This window comes from Ziziphus jujuba, chromosome 9, assembly GCF_031755915.1.
Source record: "Ziziphus jujuba cultivar Dongzao chromosome 9, ASM3175591v1".
Classification (NCBI taxonomy): Eukaryota; Viridiplantae; Streptophyta; class Magnoliopsida; order Rosales; family Rhamnaceae; genus Ziziphus; species Ziziphus jujuba.
Window position 1 is genome coordinate 12,341,115 of NC_083387.1, and position 17,711 is coordinate 12,358,825.

Sequence of the window (17,711 nt, forward strand, 5' to 3'; positions counted from 1 at the left end):
GGTTAAGTGAGGTTGGTTTAGTGAAAAAAATATACGATAAGGGCAATTGATTATCACTGCACCATATTAAATTTTATTTTTTAACTATATAATATTATTGAAGTGGCAGCGCATGACTCATTTAAGAAAAAGTTGGAATGTACAGAAAGAAAAAAATTAAAATGTATAAGCCCAAATTAATAATTCAGGGCTTTATAAGGGATATGGGATCCAAAGACCATAAAATTACCTTTGAAAAAGATTTTGAAAAGAAAGAAATGCAGGAATGCAATGCTAACTTAGCTGCAATTTATAATGAAGGCATGGTAGATTTGTTACCAAAAGCAACGCTTTCACTTAAAGTGAACAGATAGTGTAGCAACAATTAATTTCTAAATCCACAAGAAATATATTATTAGCAATCATTCTGCGGTCATTTTCACAAGAAAAACACAAGATTTCATTCTATTAATAGAACATTTATTATTAATTTATTAGTCTCACTTGCTCCTCATAATGTCTATATTAACTAAAAAAATATCATCTCTTATATATAAATTCCTAATCGTTTCCGCCTTTTTTTTTTTTTTTTAAATACAAAAAGAGAGGGGTGTAACACGAGTTTCTACCTTTGTTCAAACAATAATTATAAAATCACCATTTTTGTTTTTTTTTTTTTTTAAATAAAACTTTGGATACAAATGTTACGTTTATTATCTGTCAACCATAAAAAGAATTATTACATTATTTGGTATTAAAATTTGACAGTCCAAGCATTATTCTTCTTGAAAACACCATATTATTATGTATTTAATAAAGTTAGCACCACCAAATTTATATGTAAAGTTTTGTTTATTTAATTTATGAAACCATATTGTATATTGTAATTACATTCATTTTATGATTTAAGAATGTAGATTTGTCAAATACTAACATACTCTCACGAAATCGAAATGTTTAGTGCAAATATGTTGGCCTAGAACCATATAGTATATACACAAAATATATGTTGTATATACCAAAAAGTAGTAAATGCCCTTTTTTTTTCTTTTTTTTTTTTTTGTTCTCTTTAATATTCATTCCAACCTGGCTCACAATCCTTTATTCCTACCATTAGAAATTATCTAAAACCCTAAAAATTAAAGTAATATCTAAATTTTCCACACTAGCCATGATTCCTTGCCAGTTTTCTGTGAACAGTTTCATTTATGGTATTCACAGCTCAGAGTACCACCACCACTTAAAATTCCGAGGACAACAACAAACATAAGCAAAGAATATGCGCAAAAAAAATAAAAATAAAAAAAATACTGTAAGACAGCAATGAGGGCTACAACGACGTCGTATTAATTCGCTCCTTTTCAAATTTCAATCAGTTACACGTAACTCCTGGTTCTCCTACATTTTATAAAGACCCAGTCTAGTCCCATTGCTTTCCTCACGAACGAACTCCTTCAATCCCTCCGGGGTCCCACATCATCCTCTCGAGATACGTGTCCCACTCAATCTCCTCCGTGATTTTTCATTTTCCTTTCTAGCTCCCAAGAAAATCACACGCATTTTTATTTTTATTTTTAATTTTTATTATTATTATTATTTTTTAAAGAAAATGTAAAACAAAGCGAAAGGGAAAGAGAAAGAGAAAGAGAAAGATTCGAGGTGTTGAACAAAATCCCAGCAGGGGCAGCAGAAACTTATAAAAAATAAAAATAAAAATAAAAAAGAGAGAGAAATGAAGAGCAACAGCACAAATACAAAGCTCATTCTTCTCCACCCTTCCTCAATCCACAAACAGAACGGAAATGGCGGTGGTGGAATCGGGGTGGTGGGTTCTCACCGACTTTGGCTCATCTTCTTTGTTACCTTCTTCACCTTGGCTTTCACTCTCACTCTCATCAACTCCACCATTCCAACCCCTCCACTTTCAAACCATCCCAATCCCAGTTTCGCTTCCACTTCGCCGTTCTCTCCCTCCGTCGCTGACGCCCTCCTCCACTACGCTTCCATCTCCAACTCCACCACCACCCACATGTCCTCCGCCGAGCTCGCCTCCATCTCCGCTGCCCTCCGCCGCTGCTCTCCTTCTTGTAACTTCCTCATCTTCGGTCTAACCCACGAGTCCCTCCTCTGGCACGCTCTCAACTACAACGGCCGCTCCGTAATTCTCGACGAGAGCGAGTTTCTGATCTCCAAATTCGAACAGTCACATCCCGGAATCGAAGCGTACGACGTGCAGTTCACGACCAAAGTGAAGGATTTTCCCGAGCTTCTCTCGCATGCGAAAGAACGGGTTCGGGATGAGTGCCGGCCGGTTCAGAATTTGCTGTTCTCCGATTGTAAGCTCGGGATTAACGATTTGCCGAACCATATTTATCAGGTGCCTTGGGATGTGATCCTGGTGGACGGTCCACGTGGGTATTTTCAGGGGGCGCCGGGGAGGATGTCGGCGATTTTCACGGCGGGAGTGCTGGCGAGGAGCAAGAAAGGCGGCGGTGCGAAAACCCATGTGTTTGTTCATGATTTCGATAGGGAAGTTGAGAGGATTTCAAGCGAGGAGTTTCTCTGCGAAGAGAATTTGGTTGAGAATGTGGATATGTTGGGGCATTTCGTGGTGGATAGGAAAGGAGTTCAGAGTTATGCGTTTTGTACAAATTCAACAACATCGTCGTCGTTGTCTAAAACTCCATCCTCGTCGTTGTCTTCGGCGGCTGAAGACGACCCCAGTGACGAAGACGATGATAACTGAGAAAAAGGGATTTTTATTGTTTGTAATTATGTTCTTATTTTTGTTTTTTTTTTTTTTTTAAATTATATAAAAGGGGGATTATATATATATATATCTTAAAACAAAAAAATGATGAAATTATCATTTTCTGGATATCTGAAGAGCCTTTTTAGCAGATATTGCTGTTTGGTTAGTGAGAAAGAGTGGGAAAAATGACAGCGAAATGTATTTTGAATCTTTAAGAGCTATGAAAGAAAGACTACATTTGACTTAGTCCATTATTTGACCAGTTCTTTTTAAAAAATAACGAAGTTAGCTGAGATGAGCTTATCATGGCACTTACACTCCAACCTCCTCAAAAAAAATAATAATAATAATAAAAAACAATTAGAATATTATTTTCTCATCTATTTTACCTCGGTTTCTCAGCAACCAAACAAAGAAATATCACACAAAATAAAATCAGGAGAAAGGTGTCGGTGACAATTGTTGTTGCAGACAAATGTTTGGCAGCGAGTACTGCATCTCATCCCCTTCTCTTGTATGAAACTGATATTTTTTTTTTTTTTGAATAATAGCCACACGCGCTACGACGCAAATGAAGGTCAACGCGTCTAATAATTGGCCTAGAAAGCGCGTGAGGCTGAAGAAGATACGGAGCATGTTGTGGGGATCGGAGGTTAAAGGAGAGGCAAAAGAAGCAACCGAGCGCAATCAACTGTTTATGGGGTCACGTGATTCACGTGACTAATAAAAAGCGAACGTCACGGCGCGTACAGAGATGGAATCGGACATTTGAGTTTGTCGGTGGTGGTACTTTTAGACAGGAGAGTGAACGGTGCGTATAAAATGACCCATTAATTAAGAAAAATATAAATATTGGGTGAGTGAGCTTTTTTTCCAAGGGATTGGCTTTAAGATCATGGACTTGTTTTTTTTTTTTTTTTTTTTTTTTGTTTTTTTGGGGTCACATTTATGTCATGTCCGAAAATTAAACGGGAGTTTGAATTTTGAAAAACGATTTACTTGTTTAAAATTTTCATTTTCTTATTTTCCATTGCAAAGTGAAAGAGAAAAAGCTAAAGGAAAATATCACACCTATGTGGACCCAATTTGGTTCCTTGTGAATAACCAAACATTTGGTTCAGATTCAACTTGGGGCTCAATTATATACATTCTCTGGTGCTCTATGTATGGATCACATAGTCAATGCCGGCCCAATCTTATATTGCATATATCCAGCTGTAAATGACAAATTACACAGCCATTAGTGATAATTTTTTTTAGAACTTCTAGTTACGTTACGTTACGTTATATGTATGCGATATAATTTTATTATTAATTTATATTTTTATTTTTATTTAAAATTATTATCAAAAATATTTATCAATTAATTTTTTATGTTTAGAAATATATAATTGAATAATTCAAATATATTCAGAAATATATGATTGAATATTTTATATATATTTAAAAATATGCAATCAAATATTTTTAGCGATGAATATTTTAGATGTATTTAGAAGTATACAATTGAACTCAAATACATTCAAAAGTATGTTATTGAATATCTTTAAAGATGAACATTTCAAATATATTCAGAAATGTGTGATTAGACATCTCAAATGTGTTTAAGAATATACCATCAAATATTTTTAGAGATGTTTGTAATTATAAGATGGAATACTTCAATGAATACATTATTTCATTGAACGAAATTGTTCTAAAAAATTTTGTATAATTTCCATAACTATCAATTTTATCGAAAAAAGTTACGAAGATTTTTTATAAATTGGTGTTTGATTTGTAAACTATTTGTGAAAAAAAAAAAAAAGAAAGCATTTTTCAATTTAGTTATAAGTTATGGATATTTTAGATATTAAAAATATTATATGAAATTTTTTTATATATATATATTTAATATGGAATCCTTTTAAAGTTGTGAGACGAACTTTTCAAATTTTTTTTTTATTTTTTTAATTTCTTGTTGCTCCTGCCAAAATTAACAACCGAATGAAACTAGGAAATGTTGACCGGCACTCAATTTAAGATATTCCCCTTAATCTCCTTTTTCTCACTTTTTCAACCATTATTTATAGTTAATTTTTACTTTCGTAATTTTTAAATGTTCCTTTTTATATCGTGCGAAAAAGGAGTCCGACGGATGTACAAAATTGAGGAAATTTCTCTCCACTTGCGAAGCACCTTCCAGAATTGTGATGGTTCCTATAAATTTTTCATCTGTACGGAAACCGGATGAATATATGCCAGATGGATTGATATGTGACAAGAGCAGTATTTTAAAAGGTCTATCTCTAGGCCTTGTTCTGGCATGTTGAGATTCCAGCTTGGAAAAAACGTTTTGTATTGGCGTAAGGCTAAAAAAAAATAAAATAAAATAAAATAAAAATAAAAAAAGCAATGGATGAAAAAGAAGAATCGAAATTTTATGGATGCTATGTTGGCTGCCTAATGTGTATCTTATGGCCATAAGATATGAGTCTTTTTCATCATTCTTTTTTAAATTAAGTTTTTTTTCTAAATGATTCAAAAAAATTTATAAGAAATTAGAAAAAATTAAAAAAATAAAATTAGTGTTAAAAGCATAAAAAAATATTTGGCACTTTATACTACATGATTTGCCTCTTTAAAAGGAAAAAATAAATAAATAAACTATATTATATTATAAGAATTATAATATAAACAAATAGATTATGGTTGCATTTAAATTCTATAATATAAGAGTTATAAGTAATTATAGATTTATAACATATATATATATATATATATATATATGATTAAATTTTTTTGTTGGAAAATTTGAAAGCATTAAATTTCCATCAATCTATTAAAAATAAACATTCCTTAATTTTTTGTTAAAAATTTGGACTCTGCAAAGTTTTTATAGATTTATTATGAATATTTGTTTGCTAGTTTATGTTATATATTTTATATTATAATGATATAGACTTATATATACATATATATTTTAACTTTGAAAATATAAATTATTTTATTTATTTAATATATTTATGTAATTAAAATAATAATAAAAATAGCAAAATGTCTTATTAGGTCTAGGCTTTACTTAGGCTCATAAAATTTGATCACAATAGAACTTAAACCTTTTTTTTTTTTTTTAAAATATAATGGAAAGAAAACAGAAACTTGCATAAGGAAAATGCAAATGGACAGATCTCAACATGCACGCATGACCAACAACTAAATTATTTGCTTTTAGAACGAATGGCTCGCTTTCCATTAATTTTGCTTCAAAAATATATTAACTTATGACTAGCAACTAAACTATTTGCTTTTAGAAGTGGCTCGCTTTCCATTAATTTTGCTTCAAAAGTATATTAATTTCCTACAATCATCATAGTGTTTTCTTCTTTTTCTTCCTTTTAATATAATGGGAAGAAAAAAGAAAAGTTATATAAGAAAAATGCAAATGGACAGATCTTCTTCTTCTTCTTCTTCTTTTTAATATAATGGGTAGAAAACAGAAACTTGCACATGGAAAGTATAAATGGACAGATCTCAATATGTGCGCATGATCGGAAAGAAAACAGAAACTTGCATAAGGAAAATGTAAATGGACAGATCTCAATATGCGCGCATGATCAACGACTAACTTCTTCTTCTTCTTCTTCTTCCTCTTCTTCTTCTTTTTTTTTTTTTTTTTTTTGGGTTAATATAATGGGAAGAAAACAGAAACTTGCATAAGGAAAATGCAAGTGGACAAATCTCAATATGCGCGCATGATCATTAACTAAATTATTTGCTTTTAGAACAATGACTCGCTTTCCATTAATTTTGCTTCGAAAATATATTAACGTCCTATCATCATTATAGTGTGGGGTTATATAGGACTCATTTCCGGCTATGGGATATATGTGTATATGTAGTTTTTTTATAAACCCCATAATTATGTTACATATACATATAGGTCGCATGTAATCCGAAGGTGTGCGCTTGACTTTTGCATCAGGAAGATAATACTGTTCTTAAACTAAATAATTATTTTTGTTACCGTGCTAGGTGGCATGCCATCATTGATGATTTGACTTTAAAAAAAAAAAAAAACGTAATCCTTGATTTTTCAAATCTAAAACTAAGGTGGAGGTGTGTGTGTATACATGAATTTAACAAATCATAAATGTTACATATATCCGACTGAGTGACATTTACGATTGGAATTATTATAAGTAATCAACAAATATATATATATATATATATGTATAAGAATATAAATATTTAGGTTATTCCCTGGAGTTGGAAGCCGGGGTTTAGAGAGTTTAATAAATTATAATTAATATAACATTCCATCATTTTATAAGTATTTGCTAATTAATTATGTCTATTTAATTTGAACATATATCTACCATTAGATTATAAAATATTATCCATGTACATCACATAGGCAATGGTATGAAGAAGAATATATATATATATATACACACACACACACCCCCCAATATATGAAATGCTTTTTTTGGCTGTAAAATTATAAGATCTTGTTAGCCAAATAGTATACTAGTTAAAAAGTCAACGAGTTATAGATCATAACGAAAATTAACCACAAGAAATTCTGCTTGATTAATTGCAGCTAAAATTTTCTTCATTTTTTCCAGCTAGTACCATTGTAAAATATCCCAAATTACAAAAATTAATCTTTCACAATCTATTATTTCTGGAAAGAGCAGCGTAAGAAACCAATAATTTTCTTCTAGATCCCCTTCTAGGTGGAGGCTTAGTGGGCTGAACCCCACAAGGAATAATATTGAATGTGGATGATGGCCTGAGGCAACTTCTGGGTTGCGAAAAGAACTCCGTGCATTCCTTAACCGATCTTTGATCAGCAAGGTCATGTATACAATTCTTCCTCAAATCAAGAACCCCTCTCTTAATCTGTTCTCTACATATGGGCCCCGCTTGTGTGAAATAGTTATCAGACAGAGACAAGTTCACCAAATTCCCCAAACCACAAACCACCTCCGGTACCTTCCCGTACAGTAAGTTTCCGGCGAAGTTCAGCTGCTCGACGCTCTCCAAACAACCCAAAGAACAAGGTAAAGGCCCCGTCAGCCGGTTGTTTCCGGCGTCGAAAACCGTGGCCTTTTTAAGAAATCCTATTTCATAAGGTATACAGCCTGTTAGCAAATTGTTCAAAAGCAACACCTCGATCAACGACGAAGCGTTTCCAATGCTCTTCGGGATCGGACCGGTGAACTTGTTGTTCGCCAATGTGAGATAAAACGCCGTGGTGGCACCGAGGTTGTCCGGGAGTGTCAGCTTGAAATTGTTGTTGTTGATGAAGAGGAACTCTAGGGTTTGCATGAAGATTTGGGGTGGTACGGAACCAGTGAAGGAGTTGAACCGAATGTCCAAGAACGTTAAGCCCGGCATGTTGAGAACTACCGAAGGAAATGTTCCCATGAAGTTGTTGTTGCTCAAATCGAGCTCGTAGAGAAATGGTAGATTTGCAATTTTCGGGGAAACAGTGCCAGCGAAATTGTTGGAATTGGCATGGAAAAGAGCTAGATCAGGAAGCTGATCGATGAAGCCATCGAGACTCGGAGCACTGAGTTGGAAGCCATTGAAATCGATGGAAGCGAGTGCAGTAGCAGAGAGATTATCGGGTGGGTGATCACAGTAAAATCCTTTGTACTGGCATATATCTGAACCAACCCATGTTGAAGTGATTCCCAAAGGGTCTAGAGTGATTGTGTTCTTGAAAACCTGTATTATAGGGTAAACAAGAGCTAATCTCTCATCCAAAAACTTTAAAATATCAGGGATTAATGGAGGAAGTGAAATGTTTAGGCAACATACGCAATGAAAACAGAGCAAGAAGATGAAGATGGTGAGTGTTAGATAAAAAAAGCTTCCCATGTTGATAAAGATGGTAAGGATAAGAAAAAGAGATAGAGATTAGAAGAAGATGGTAACTAAACTAGGAAAACCATGACTATTTTTTATACTACTTGTCAATATATAGTTGTTGTAGAGCAGTCTTATTCAGCATTTTAGGCATGAGCTTGAAAACTTTCTAAGTGGGCTGAACCTACCTAACTTCAAAAATCTCTGTTTTGAACGGTTTAGCTTGACTCTCGAACCTAAAACCTTCTAGAGTTTGATTTGTATACATTTTTGATGAATTTTCAAACTTCTTAATTTTCTTGTTTTTTCTGTCCTGCTTTTTCTTTAAATTGATGGATGGAAAAGAAAGGTTTAAAAATTTCCAATTCCATCGATGTGGTTAGGTAGTGGATGAGAGACATTTGATGTGAATTTTAATTATAAAGCTTGCTGGGAAAAGTTAGCTCACCATCATATATAGTAGTGCTGATGCGTTTATTTCCTTTTTTTTTTGTTCCAATGAACAAGTTGACAATGGAGTGGATATTGGCGTACAATATAATGGCGATTATTGGATCTGTATTTTTTGACTAAACTAATTAGTTGAGGGGGTTTTCACATTTTCAAAAGGAAATGATAAAAGCATGCATATGTAAAGGGAAATAAGTGGACAAACCAATAAGTAGTGGAGTGGGAAGATGATGGATTTCTTGGTGCTAGCTATGAATATTACTCACACTAGTCAGCCTCATCTCACGAAAAATTGGAAATTAATTCCTAAAGCCATCTTAATCATGGGGTTAAAAATGAGATACCGTTAAGAGGAAGGCTATTGTGAGAGCAAAAAGTCAACAATTGTTTTGGGATTTGTGATATGCTTATGCTAATTAACGGTTCGGATGAGACAAGAATTTGAGGACAAGAAAAACTTGTATACTTCCGTGGTACCACATCAATTGGTGTCATTTCAAATAGTTAAATGTTTTGTCTTTGAAACTTGTCATATCATTTTAAAATGTCCAGTTCATGACCATCTTAAGTTATTTATTTTTTCTTTAAAAATAGTTTGCATCCTTCTCCTTTGCCCTTTGCCTCTTGCACTTATGTTTTTTGGCCTCTCCATGGCCATTGTTAAGAAAAGCTTGGATGAAAACTGATGCAGAAAATCCTAGAGGGAATTACCAAGGAGCAGATCTCAGGCTCTCATTCCTGTCCAGATCCAACTCTGGTCCAATTCCAGCATGAGTCACGAAGAATGAGAGAAAACCAGCATTTTCAGTCTATTTCCAGAAATTACCAAATCTGTCTTTTTTTTACAACTACTTTGTTTATATCCCTCTTTGTCACCACGCAGGGTGAAATGTTAAAAGGCATGAAGCCACCTCAGCAATTAAAATAACAAAACAAGCCATATCAGCAAGGAAAAGTAAAAGGAAATAAAACACTGCGTTTAGACAGGAAACTAATATATTGCAGCTGCATCATTCGCCCACACTTGAAGAGGGCTCGACCACGAGCGAGGAAGATAAATCAGCAACATCAGCGACATCAAGGGGGGTGGTATTCAAAAAGATCAGCAACGTTGAATGTATTGGAAATCTTTAGATGTGAAGGGAGCTCAAGTTGGTAGGCATTATCTCCAAGTTTTTGTATTATGCGACAAGGACCTATCTTTTTAGCTTGGAGTTTGTTGTAGGCACCGACAGGAAACCTCTCTTTCCGAAGATGAACCATGACAAGATCACCAACTTCAAACGACTTATGGCGACGATGGAGATCAGCTGTAGCCTTGTAACGAGCATTGCTGGCATTCAGATTATGCTGGACCCGGGTGTGAATATCTTGAATTCTATGGGCCAAAGTGTCAGCAGCTGTGTGAGGAGGGAAAGAGGTGGAGACAAGGTCGACAATATGGTTGGGAGGTTTGGTATAGACGATTGCAAAGGGACTAAATCCTGTGGAACGATTGACCATGCTGTTATAGGCAAATTCAGCTTGGGGCAAGTATGAGTCCCACTGTTTTGGAGAGTCACCTGCAAGGCTACGCAGCATGGAACCAAGAGTTCGATTCACAACCTCGGTTTGACCGTCCGTTTGAAGGTGATAAGCACTGCTAAACTGAAGCACAGTATCAAACTTGCGCCACAAAGTTTTCCAAAAATGGCTAATGAAGTTTACATCTCTGTCAGAGGTGATGGACTTCGGTATGCCATGAAGTCTCACAATTTCACGGAAAAACAGGTTGGCCACATACGAAGCATCGACAGCTTTCTTGCAAGGAAGAAAATGAGCCATCTTGGAGAACCGATCAACTACAACCAAAATGGAGTCGACTTTGCGCTGTGAAAGTGGCAGACCGAGGACAAAATCAAGTGAAATGTCCTCCCAAATATGATTTGGGACAGGCAGGGGTGTGTAGAGGCCGGTGTTTTGTTGCTGGCCTTTAGCGGCTTGACAAACAGCACAATGTTTGACAAATTTGGTGACATCTCGTTTGAGGTGAGGCCAAAAGTAGCGTTCTTCAAGCAAGGAAATTGTTTTGTCCCTTCCAGTATGAGCAGCCAAACCACCTCCATGAAGGTCTCTTATAAGCTGAAAACGAAGAGAAGTTCGAGGGATACATAGTTGGATCCCTTTGAAGAGATAGCCATCATGAATATGAAAATCACCGGCTGCCTCATGCAAACGACATTTTTGCCAAATGTGTCCTAGGTCGGGATCATCGGGGTATTGGTCTTGGAGAGCGTCGAATCCCACAACCTCGATTTGCAACTTGTTCAAGAGGCACACCTTGCGACTGAGAGCATCTGCCACTCGATTGTGTTTCCCAGCTTTGTGGTGGAATGAGTACGGAAAGTTTTGAAGAAATTGGGACCATCGGATGTGCATCTTGTTGATGTGCTTTTGTGAACTGAAATGTTGCAAAGCTTGGTGGTCACAATGAAGAACAAATTCCCGCTGGATCAGGTAATGTTCCCAATGCTTAAAAGCTCTCACGATAGCATATAATTCTTGTTCGTAGGCCCACCACAATTGACGGGCCAGGCACAACTTTTCACTGAAAAACTCAATAGCACGCTGTTCTTGCATAAGGACAGCCCCAATGCCCGTTGAAGACGCGTCCGTTTCGACTTCGAAGATTTTGTCGAAATCTGGAAGTGCCAATACCGGTGCCTCAGTAAGATGTTTTTTCAGAGTTTTGAAGCTTTGCTGCTGAGCAGGCCCCCATTGGAATTTTCCTTTCTTGAGGCAGTCTGTTAGTGGACCTGCGATAGAACTGAAGTTGCGCACAAAACGCCTATAGAAAGTTGCGAGTCCATGGAAACTGCGAACTTCAGTGACTGTTGAGGGTGTTTTCCAATCACGGATTGCAGCTACCTTTGAGGGGTCGGCCTTGATTCCATGCTTGCCCACAATAAACCCGAGGAAAAGAAGTTCTGGGGTCATGAATACGCATTTCTTGAGGTTAAGATACAGATGGTTTTCTTTGAGTATCACAAATACCTGTTGCACATGCTCAATGTGGGCTTCGGTTGAGTGGCTGTACACAAGAATATCGTCGAAATATACCACCATACAGATGCCAATGAGAGGTTGTAGAACTTGGTTCATCAAACGCATAAAGGTACTCGGTGCATTGCATAACCCGAAGGGCATGACCTGCCACTCGTAGAGACCCGTAGGAGTCTTGAAGGCGGTCTTCCATTCATCTCCAGGTCTTATCCAGATTTGATGGTAACCGCTGCGAAGATCCAACTTAGAGAACACTTGAGCCCCACTTAATTTGTCTAACATGTCTTCCAACCGGGGAATGGGAAACCGATATTTGGTAGTTATCTTATTGATAGCACGGCTGTCAATACACATTCTCCATTCACCATTCTTTTTGGGGACTAGAAGAGCTGGTACTGCACAAGGACTTAGGCTTTCTCGGATAAGGTTCTTCTTCAGCAAGTCCTCAACCATCTGCTGTAGGATTTGAACTTCTTTTGGTGGCATTCGGTAGTGAGGGAGATTAGGAAGTTTGGCTCCGGGTAGCTAGTCAATAGCATGTTGGATGTCCCTCATGGGTGGTAGAGAATCCGGCAGTTCACTTGGACAGATTTCAGCAAACTCTTGATGAAGTTGGAGAATGGGTTGTGGACATTGAGAATCTGCAGGGGCTTGAAGTGAAGCTACAATACCGAAACAAATCTGTGAGTGTTTAGCTTGAAGTTCAAAATGTTTTCCCGAGGTTGTTAAAAGTATAGGACCCTTTCCCGAAAGTTGTTCTGGTGATACTCCAGATGTGGGCAGCAGAGTAGGGTCATTTTGAGGCTTGGAAGGGAGTAGGACAATTTTCTTCCCATTCCATTGAAACGAATGTGTGTTTTGTCGACCATCATGCGTTACAGAGTTGTCGAACTGCCAAGGTCGGCCTAAGAGAATATGGCATGCGTCCATCTCCACAACATCACAAACAACCTCATCGGCATAATATTTTCCTATACTGAAATGAACTTTACACAGCTCAGTGACCTTGGTTTCGATGCCCTTTTTAATCCAACCCACCTTGTAAGGATTCGGGTGACTCATAGTAGGAAGCTTCAAGGCTTTAACCAAGGACTTGGACACTATGTTCTCGCTGCTCCCGCTGTCTATAATCACCTCACACACCTTCTTGTTGATAGTACATTTGGTTTTGAAAATTGAATGTCGTTGAGGCTCCATGGGGTGTTTAGGAGAGAACAATAGCTTCTGGATGATGCAAATAACTGGTTCACCTTGGTCTTCATCCACCAACTCGGTTTCATCCCCCACGGTGGCAAACTCTTCTCCCGAATCGTCCTGAGTCTCCACTATATTAACCTGTTTACGCAGTGGGCATTCATTAGATTTGTGACCCTACTGGCCACACTTGAAACACTTGAGTGGAAAGTTTCGGGCATAAGGATTTGAAGGTCTGTTGGGTTGGTTTTGGGGTTTGCTGGTATTTTTCATGGAATTATCAGCAGGGGTGGCCTTTTGGTAAGGTGCTGCTGGTGATAGTGATTTAATTTTTGGTGGGTACAATTCACTCATAGGTTTCCACTTAGCTGGTGTTTTAGTTACATGCCTCTCAATTTGCTTTTCAATCTTGAAAGCTAAATTGACAGCTTCACTCAGATTTCACACAGGACTAAGCTCTATTCTTTCTTGAATTGGAGTAAGTAACCCAGCCACATATCTAGCAACTAGTTGGCCTTCATTTTCATTCAAGTTCACCCGAGCACTGAGTCTATAAAATTCTTCAGTATACTCACTAATAGAACGGTTACCTTGGTGGCAATGGTGATACTGCTGGTAAAGGATTTGCTCAAAATCAACGGGGAGAAATCTAGCTCGTAACATTCGGCGTAACCGTGACCACGATTGCATCGGACCCTTTCCTTGTTTTCGTCTATTACTCAGGACCTGTTCCCACCATGCCGAGGCTCCCCCACGGAATTTGTAAGCCACCAAACGAACCTGTTTATCCTCCGGTATGGACATATACTCAAAGAAAGACTCAACAGTTTGTACCTAATCAAGAAAATCCTCAATATTCAGAGACCCATCAAAATTTGGAATATCAACTTTAATTCGGTAGTCTGAAGGTTGGTGGTCTCGAGCATACCTGTTAGGACCAGCTTGAGGGGCTCGATTCATGGCCATTGTCTCCATCTCATCTTCCGAGTCCGAGTCGATTGAGAGTGGAATACGTTGCTGAACATCCAGAAATTGACGGTGTTGAGTTCTGGGAATTCGAGGAGGAGGCGAATCTTGGAGGAGTGGATCTGCTGGATGTGCCAAAGGAATGGGCGTCTGTGGCATCTGTGTTGCTGCAGATCGGTCGCTGGAGTGCTCTGGGAGATGAGAACCAGCAGTTCCAGATTTCAATGTCAAACCAGAATGTATTGCAGCACAGAGTTGCCGAATCTCATTAGAAAGGGTGTCAAATTTCTGATCTAACTTAGCCACAGCAGATAAGAGCATTTTCGAGCTTGGGTCCTCGCCAGAATTTCGTTGAGAGTTTTCACCGGAACCAGCCATGGAAATTTCAGAGAGGATAACCTGGGACCTGTGGGCTCTGATACCAATTTGATGCAGAAAATCCTAGAGGGAATTACCAAGGAGCAGATCTCAGGCTCTCATTCCTGTCTAGATCCAACTCTGGTCCAATTCCAGCATGAGTCACGAAGAATGAGAGAAAACCAGCATTTTCAGTCTATTTCCAGAAATTACCAAATCTGTCTTTTTTTTACAACTACTTTGTTTATATCCCTCTTTGTCACCACGCAGGGTGAAATGTTAAAAGGCATGAAGCCACCTCAGCAATTAAAATAACAAAACAAGCCATATCAGCAAGGAAAAGTAAAAGGAAATAAAACACTGCGTTTAGACAGGAAACTAATATATTACAGCTGCATCAAAAACGTTTGTGTTTTATTACAAAGGGGTCTCCCATTATTTGCGTGGCTTTTGCAACATTTGCATATAATCAGTTGTTCTTCATCCTTTTTCATGGAGAAGGTCTTTGTCATTTTAGAATTTTAACCCAAGCTTACTATAGGGTTTGCAAATAAAAGTTGTTTAATCACATAAGGAAAGATGAATATTTCTCACAGAGGATACAATAACTCTCATTTTCAATTGTCAACTTTTCTGTTCGTTTCTCACGACTCACAAAAATGCAAATTTTCTATCTTTTTGAAAAAAATAATAAAATTAAATTTAAGATGGTGAGGTGGTATTTTTAAATGATAAATTTTAAACTCATGGTAGTATGGTACAAAACTTTTGCAAGTTTACAACACATGGCATTTAACTATTTAAAATGGTACCACCGATGCACGCAAAATTTTCTCTAGCCTGATGCTCAAAACTTTAGGATTTGGGATATGCTGACGCTATTATGTATGAATGGCTATGTTAAATTTTAAATTGGTCTTCCCAAATGGAGCCCGACAAAAGTTTCTAAATTTGTGCATCATCTAACCTGATTTAGTTTAAAAAGGTGAGCCTAACGAAACAGGTAGATATTGAAGAGTGTGCTCTTGCAGCCAATTTTTGATGATTCATAAAAATTGATTCTACCTCTGAGTTGCAACTTTTGAAAATAATAATAATAATAATAATAATAATAATAATAATAAAATAGCTGCATCCTTCCTACATGGACAAGTTTTTTACTCATTTTAGCTTCTCGGCTATGGGCCATTTTTAACCCCCTATAAAAAGTAGTTATGTAGAGATCTTTTGCACATGATAATTAAGAGGAAAATGTTATTTTCTATTATTAGGAGTATAATAGTAGTCAGAGATGGAACTTACATATTGCATGGCAATTTAATTAACCATAAGTTTACTATTTTTGATAGGTTAAGAACGAAAAGTAATAATAAATGAAGTCTACTAAATATTGTATTATTCATGAGTCAAATAGCAAAACTCTAATTAAAATGGTCTTAAATTGGTATTCAACTTGTTAGAGTGAACATAAAAGTTATTATAGATTGGGCTGAGCCAATTCAATGCAGACATTTAAACATTCCCTTATATTTGATGATGAGGAGATTTGGGACTAGCAAAATAGAAATTATCAGACAAGAATTAACAAACTTATTCTAAAGTCTCTTACATCCACATTTTTATGTCATGGATGTTACTGTCCCATGCTCGGTAGTTTAAAAAATATTGTATTCCAAATTTAAAGATAAAACAAAACAAAACTTAGGACATTATCAGACAAGAATTAACAAACTTATTCTAAAGTCTCTTACATCCACATTTTTATGTCATGGATGTTACTGTCCCATGCTCTGTAGTTTAAAAAATATTGTATTCCAAATTTAAAGATAAAACAAAACAAAACTTAGGACATTATAAGAGAATGTCAAATCAATTAGTCTTAGGTAAAACCAACTTCGATACTTTGCCTCATTTACTTATCTTATGTGTGAAGCCTAAAAGGGCTTTTAATGCAGTCTAATTGTACCCAAAAAAGGAAATGTTTTGAGGCCGAAACACTTGTAAAATTTTGGTGATAGTCCAAACAAAGGGATTCATGGGCCTTCTGTACCCTGGGCCGAACCAACATGGTTACCATAAGACAATTCTGGCTTTTTGGGGTGGATGGCACTCCTTGTATAAGGAAGACATATTGAGGTTGTAACCAAATGCTTGACCAAGAGACAGAGATCCAAATACCACTATTGGATCGGTGGCGTATCTTATAGCGGACAGACTGAAGAATCGGAGAATCATATGCTAATTATTGCTAAATCTACATGGACGCTCGCACACGTTTTCTTTCTTCATAATTGAACCTTACCAATCACGATCATGCTACAGTTTCAAGTTTGTATATATATGTATACATATATTGCGACTTCTCACCAAGCTTTGTTAGTTTTTCTCAGCCACTATAGGCATGTGATAACCAAGTTTCAACGACCTTCTATATATTTTTGTTTGCCCAATTATAAGTTGAAATCGACTTTATCTCTCCCCAAAAAAAAAAGAAAAATTAAAATTAAAATTACAAGTTGGTTTGTATTATTCCAAGCCCAAAATAAAAAATTAAAAAAAATTAAAAATCAAAAAGCTTATATTATTCCAACGGAAGAAATTCTAGATGGCCCATTCTCTAAACTCACTCTCTTTGCGAATAATACATGGCTCTCTAATGTTGTTTTGGCTCATATACTTTGACTTTTATGAATGAAATTCCAATATTATTCTATAATAGTAATTAAAAAAAACTATTTTCTACAGTACTTAGATTAGAATTACATAGAGGGTGAGTCGAAGATGCCGCCGTTAGTATAGTTGGTGGCAGATAAAATAAATGAGATAATGTCCTGTCAAGTCCCTTTTAACTCTGTGTTGTATCATCTAAGTCTCTAAATATATATATTTTTCCTATGACAATTAAATCTCTCAGCTTGATAAAATTGTATATGAAAATTATGTGTTATTTGACAAAGATAGTGAAGATCTTTTTATTATTTTTTTTGTTAAATAAATTTTGCATCTAAGCCCAAAAAAAAAAAAAAAAAAGGAGGTTGCTCTGCTACAAGTTTGGAAAACATTTATTTATTATTATTATTATTTTTTTTTTTGGGTGTGTGTGTGTGTGTGTGTG

At 36.2% G+C, this 17,711-nt stretch overlaps 2 protein-coding genes across 2 annotated transcripts; one reads left to right on the forward strand and one right to left on the reverse strand.

Moving 5' to 3' along the window:
* Window positions 1-1,439: 1,439 nt before the first annotated feature.
* On the forward strand, window positions 1,440-2,982 carry LOC107426989 (protein IRX15-LIKE). Its single transcript, XM_016037316.4, has one exon. The coding sequence runs from the start codon at window positions 1,712-1,714 to the stop codon at window positions 2,723-2,725; it is 1,014 nt and encodes a 337-aa protein (XP_015892802.3). The 5' UTR covers window positions 1,440-1,711; the 3' UTR covers window positions 2,726-2,982.
* Window positions 2,983-7,364: 4,382 nt separating this feature from the next.
* On the reverse strand, window positions 7,365-8,914 carry LOC107426972 (uncharacterized protein At4g06744). Its single transcript, XM_016037296.4, has one exon. The coding sequence runs from the start codon at window positions 8,597-8,599 to the stop codon at window positions 7,382-7,384; it is 1,218 nt and encodes a 405-aa protein (XP_015892782.2). The 5' UTR covers window positions 8,600-8,914; the 3' UTR covers window positions 7,365-7,381.
* Window positions 8,915-17,711: the final 8,797 nt, after the last annotated feature.

What these genes read in the sequence shown, in the direction of transcription:
- LOC107426989 (XM_016037316.4), top strand. Translation starts at nt 1,712, where the DNA reads ATGAAGAGCAACAGCACAAATACAAAGCTCATTCTTCTCCACCCTTCC.
- LOC107426972 (XM_016037296.4), bottom strand. Translation starts at nt 8,599, where the DNA reads ATGGGAAGCTTTTTTTATCTAACACTCACCATCTTCATCTTCTTGCTC.